This window comes from Bidens hawaiensis, unplaced genomic scaffold (genome assembly GCF_021521415.1).
Source record: "Bidens hawaiensis isolate Kalapana, Puna unplaced genomic scaffold, B.hawaiensis_p1.1 tig00004539_1, whole genome shotgun sequence".
Classification (NCBI taxonomy): Eukaryota; Viridiplantae; Streptophyta; class Magnoliopsida; order Asterales; family Asteraceae; genus Bidens; species Bidens hawaiensis.
Window position 1 is genome coordinate 2,047,592 of NW_027491276.1, and position 5,581 is coordinate 2,053,172.

The 5,581-nt window shown below is 36.9% G+C and overlaps 2 protein-coding genes across 2 annotated transcripts; one reads left to right on the forward strand and one right to left on the reverse strand.

Moving 5' to 3' along the window:
- Positions 1 to 1,133: 1,133 nt before the first annotated feature.
- On the forward strand, positions 1,134 to 2,058 carry LOC143626916 (syntaxin-112). Its single transcript, XM_077096847.1, has one exon. It carries the CDS (start codon positions 1,134 to 1,136, stop codon positions 2,001 to 2,003), a length of 870 nt encoding a protein of 289 aa, XP_076952962.1. The 3' UTR covers positions 2,004 to 2,058.
- Positions 2,059 to 2,862: 804 nt separating this feature from the next.
- On the reverse strand, positions 2,863 to 5,341 carry LOC143626924 (putative glucose-6-phosphate 1-epimerase). Its single transcript, XM_077096853.1, has 9 exons — positions 5,283 to 5,341; positions 5,052 to 5,177; positions 4,814 to 4,924; positions 4,561 to 4,750; positions 3,602 to 3,700; positions 3,421 to 3,518; positions 3,224 to 3,331; positions 3,048 to 3,129; positions 2,863 to 2,965 (listed from the first exon to the last, which is right to left on the reverse strand). Exons 1-9 carry the CDS (start codon positions 5,339 to 5,341, stop codon positions 2,900 to 2,902), a joined length of 939 nt encoding a protein of 312 aa, XP_076952968.1. The 3' UTR covers positions 2,863 to 2,899.
- Between the last annotated feature and the right edge of the window lie 240 nt (positions 5,342 to 5,581).

Sequence of the window (5,581 nt, forward strand, 5' to 3'; positions counted from 1 at the left end):
ATGAAAGCAAGTTGACGACTAGTTTGGCCGGCTTTATGATTTTAAAAGGAACCATGAACATTTTAGCTAAATGTGTTCATGAATTTGACACAAAACTTACCCAAACACATTTAGAAAAAACCTGAACCCGTAAAATTGGTGTTGGATATTTAGTTCGTCATGGATGTCTTCAAAAAGGAAAATTCTAAACTCAGTGAATCCTAATTGATTCACAGAATTTGTTAGCAATGTAACTTTAATTAACTATATAAATATGCATTTTACATATATTTTAAGGATCATGCTATCAATTTTAACATAACGAAGACAAAAAAAAAAAAAACCCGTCGTGATGCGGACATTTAGTTACGCGAATTCGATCAGTACCGCTTACGTAAATGCGAATTCAGGAGGTGTTGAGTTATGACACCGAAGGTAAACTAAAATATAAATTTGTTAACGTCCAAATACAACATATTAAAAAAAAACAAACAAAAAGCATAACCCGCATGTTATGACTACGAACTAACACGAATTCACTCGGTATTAACTGTATCGACCCTAAATGACATAGTTAAATTAGTAATTCTAAACGAATAACATAAGAAAAGATATTTTACGTGTCATAACCGTAATCCGACACTTGGACCTATGAAGTGATTAAGATATTAACCATTGGTTTTTTTTTTTATCTTTTATTTAGTATAATATAAACAAACAACTAGCTACAATTTTTTCTAAAAGGAGTAATTTTACAAATTAATAATCCAAGATATGAATCCACAAAGGCACAAATAAATAATTTTTTCAAGAAATTCCAATTATATAACCAAAAAGAAAATTCAAATTCAAACATAAAGAAACCCCTTCATCCAAGAAGACGTTGATAAATAACCGTCTCCCACTTCCCCGCAAAATTCAACTCAGTTCAAAGGGCTACCATACATACCACCTTAAAACAAAACCCTACATTTCTCCAATTTCACACTCTGTTCCTCATTTCATACCCAAATTCACCGAAATCAACCTCTGATTTCCCCAAAGGTACGATTCCAACCACATTACTTTTATTTATTTCGTCCAATTGAATTAACTACACCAACTGGGTTTCACTTTGTTTTCTGCAGGCGGGCTTCTGAGATTCCATCAACAAGATGAACGACCTCATGACGAAATCCTTTCTAAGTTATGCCGATTTGAAGAAGCAAGCCCAGATTGACATCAAATCACAAGACATTGAATTAGGGTTTCAGGATCCCAATCTTTCCAAATTCTTTCAAGAAATCGACGCAGTCAAATCCACCATGGAAGAAATCGCTAGCCTGCTTTCCAATCTCCAAGCGTTGAACGAAGAGACCAAGTCGACTCACAGCCGGAAAGTTCTTCGCGGGTTACGGGACAGAATGGAGTCCGATATGACCGCGGTCCTTCGTAAGTCAAATGTGGTCCTCGCCCGTCTTGAATGCCTGGAATCTTCCCCGTTTAAAGACGCCACGGCTGTGAACCGAACCCGGGTTTTGGTTACAAGCGGGTTGAGAACAAAGCTCAAGAAACTGATGACTGAATTTCAGGATTTGAGGGATAAAATAGTTTCAGATCATAAAGATTATCTGAAAAGAAGGTACTTTAATGAGACGGGTGAATACCCGAGTGATGAGATGATGGAAACAATGGTTTCTGGAAGTGGAAAGGTGTTTGAAATGGCTGAAGAAGGTAAGATGGATTTGGTCATGGAGAACAAAGAAAGGCACGAGGCTGTGATGGATTTGAACAAGAGTTTGAGTAAGCTGCATCAAGTGTTTCTTGATATGGCAGTTTTGGTTGAGGCTCAAGGGGAAAGTTTGAATGATATTGAGGATAATGTGGCTAAAGCTGGGAGCTTTGTGAGTGGTGGGACAGATGGGTTGCTTTATGCTAAACAGATGAAGGATAAACAGAGGAGGAATAGCTGGGTGTGTTTGGTTTGGAGTCTGGTGATTATTGTTGTGGTGGTGTGTTGCATTGCTATGTTGTCTGCCTTTTGAGAAGGTGAGCCAAATCTATTGGTTGTTTAGATGTTCTCTTGTTTTGTGCTTTTGTTTTTCTGGATTTAGTTGAAGTTTTTGGATGAATGGAAGTTATGATGCGGGTTCACAAGAATTCAGTTTGCTTATGGTATAGTAGTATCTAATATGCTTATCTATTGTTTCATTAGGTAGGGGTGGTGATCGGGTTGGGTTGGAAGGCTTAATTGATGAACCAAATACGACCCGTATATTTAGGGGTTAATAATGTCAACCTTGATATGACACTTCAAATTGTGTAGCCCCAACTCTTGACAGTATATATTTCCCGTTTATCTAAATGATTCAAGCATGCTGTGGGATGTAAATAGAGGCCATAAATGGGTTGGCAGTTTGTATAATCAATGGGTTAATTGGGTCATAAATAGGCTGAGAGGTTGTAATAAAGGGGTTAAACGAGTCATAAACGGGTTGATAAGTTGTAATTAAGAGGTTAAGCAAGCCGTAAAAAAGTTGCAGGTTGGCATGATAAAGATATATTTTATTATAATTTTAATGAGAATATAAAAGATATATTTATTCTAATTTTAGTGGATTCACAAGTCACGTATAAATAAACAAGTTACACAGGTCAGCCTAAATACAACTCGTTTAGTTAAAACATGTGAGCAAAACGCAATCACAACATGTTTATTACATTTGTTAGATATTGCAACCAAAAACCTGGAGTATTCTGTTCTTAAAATCATATATTGCATCAATTACAAAATGGAAGCAGTACATTTGCTAAGGATGTTTATTATACAACAAATTAAATATTTAATTCCGTTATTCCGATAAGCATATGTGCTTTCATCGTCAAGCAGCCACAGATCTCTCTTTAAGATACCCACCAAATAACACTATGATATCTTCATTCAGCCAACACTAAGTAGTTGAGTAGCCACCCATGATTTTTCCGGCTCTAGATCAACACTCCCAATCTGCAAATTATGCAAAAGATAAGTTAAACGGGCCAACGGGTTGTTGGGTTTCATTTCGTTCAGTAACATCCTGTATTACTACCTGAGCATTTTCAACACAAACAAAATCTTTGTAGCAAGCTTCCATTGTCAAATGTGGGTTCCATAGAACCGCATCTGGCCAACTACACGAGCAACAAGGATATAAACTCAAAATGAGTCGGCTAAAAGTCATTTTGACACCTCTAAAAGCACAGGTAAAGATGATTATTAACTTACTTTGTATTCTTGATGGATATAACATCACCAAGACCGTTATCCAGGTGTAACTTGTTAGGAGTACCGAGATAAACGCAGTCAACAAATCCTGGATAAGTCACCACATCTCTGGATCGTGCAAATTAAAGTTACATACGAATGTTCAGTTCCATTATCTATAATATTATTATGAAGCAAATAAATGAAGATTATGATACCTTTCTTCCTTACCCTCTATCGGGTTCTTAGGGTCGGGATCTTTGTTGAGTGTTTTGCAGCCTTTTAGACCTTTAACCGATGCACCAGATACCGAAGCCTGCATCACAAAAACAAAATAGAATTTTAAAAGTTTTACATACGAATATGTTATTATAAGTGACATTTACGAATTATACTTACACTGAAATAAGTATGTAGGGCAGTAGTGAATGAAAGCGGTTTGTTGTCGGTGTTCGTGATCTTCAGTTCGGTGGACAGGGTTTTATTGTCTAGAGTTATCTGCAAAAAAAATATTTGTTTAAGAAGAATGTTGATGATGAATGCGTGGGCTTGGGCCTAGGATGGTTTAGCCCATCCGGCCCAAATCACCTCCTTTTTAAAGGTTTGGCCCATCGAGCCTGATCCAGTCCTGGCCCACATCCCTTCCTTAATAAAGGTATGGCCCATCAAGTCTGATCCGGCCCACAATCCCTACTTTATATAGGTAGGGCGCTTGTCCACCCAAATTCCTTCCTTTATAAAGATTTGTCCATTGGGCCTGATACGACTATGAATGTAAACAAGCCAAGCCGCTCGTGAGCTACTCAAGATCGGCTTGTTAAAATCTCAAATCAAGCCGAGCTTAAACGAGCTCGAGCTTAAAACTAAGCTTGTTTAATAAATGAGCCCAAGCCTGAGCTTCACTAATCAAGCTTAAGCTGGCTTGCGAGCATATACGAGCATGTCATTTATATAACATGCATTTAACATATATTTATTTAATAAAAATTATTATACATGAAAAATTATATTAAATTTTTGGCTAATATATATTATGTTATATATAAATTAGGATTATAAAAATATATGTAAATTAATTCATTTATAATAAATGAGGCGAGCTTGAGTTGAGCTCAGGCTTGAAAATCTACTCACAAGCCAAGCTCGAGCTTTAGAAATAGAGCTCAAAATGAGCCGAGCTTGGGCTCGGTTTGTTTGCACCCCTAAATCCGGCCCATATTCCCTTCTTTATAAAATTTTGGCCCGAATCCCCTCCTTTATAATGGTTTGGCCCATTGGTCAACAGGTTATTTACATGTTGCAGCTCAGATCTGGGAATGCTCGACACGGGATTTCAATTTTGCAACAAACATGTTTACCTTGTATAACGCCTGAAAGCTGTAATCCCACATGGCACGAGTATACGGGCTTTCCTTGAGTTGTAAAGTGATGACAGGAGAGCCGTCGACATTTTCAGAGTCAACAATTGACCAGTTGGAATTCCTTGCAAATCCATGCTGTTGCATCAGGCCGGGCCCAAATTGTGGGAAACAATGTGGGATGCCTCCACTATACTCAAATGAAAATAATTATTTGATAGCATCATAAGAAGAGAAGAAACTGAAACTGAACCTTATCGGCTTCTGCCCGTTGAAAACAGCATCTGGCCTAACAAAAAGGAGATCCTTGCTCCCAACTTTCCAGGATGTAACGCAGCCTCCGTATAAATAAAGCTCGGCCTCACTGAGAAAGAAAAAAGATAATTTATAGTTTAAAACCACCAAATTGAAGAAATAGAGCAGATAATTGACCATCATTTTTAATCATAAACCAATTCAACATGTATAATAATAATCAATGAAATTACCACCTTCCATGGGAGGAAGTTAAGACAACTTTTGGCAAATCCCCCAATCCTTGAGTAACCTTAACTCCCAAAGTCGTCGTCGTAGTTTCCTTATTAGCCGTCGCAAATGCCATACCTCCTCCTCGATACCTACTTAACCCAACCCAACCCTAGTCTTAATAATAATAATAATCCGATGATCGAAATTGGATCAATTTGAATGAATAAAAGATATGATGTAAATTGGGAACTGACCGGTTGACTCGGGGATGCTTTAAGGTGGGAAGACTCCACGTCATTGATATTGCCGCCATTATCGTCTTCTTTACTCCAAACAAAGAAAAATTAAATACAGGTCACAACTTGGGACATAGATAAATGTGGTTATGCTTTCGCATATTCCATCACACACATTTGGGATTTATTTTGAAAGATATTTATCGGCTTATTAACTTTAAAAAAAAAAAGGTTATGATTTAAAGCTTTTAAAAAACTGTTTTTTAACTTTTTAAATAGTCAAAATAAAAAATATTTTTATGATTACGAAACACGTT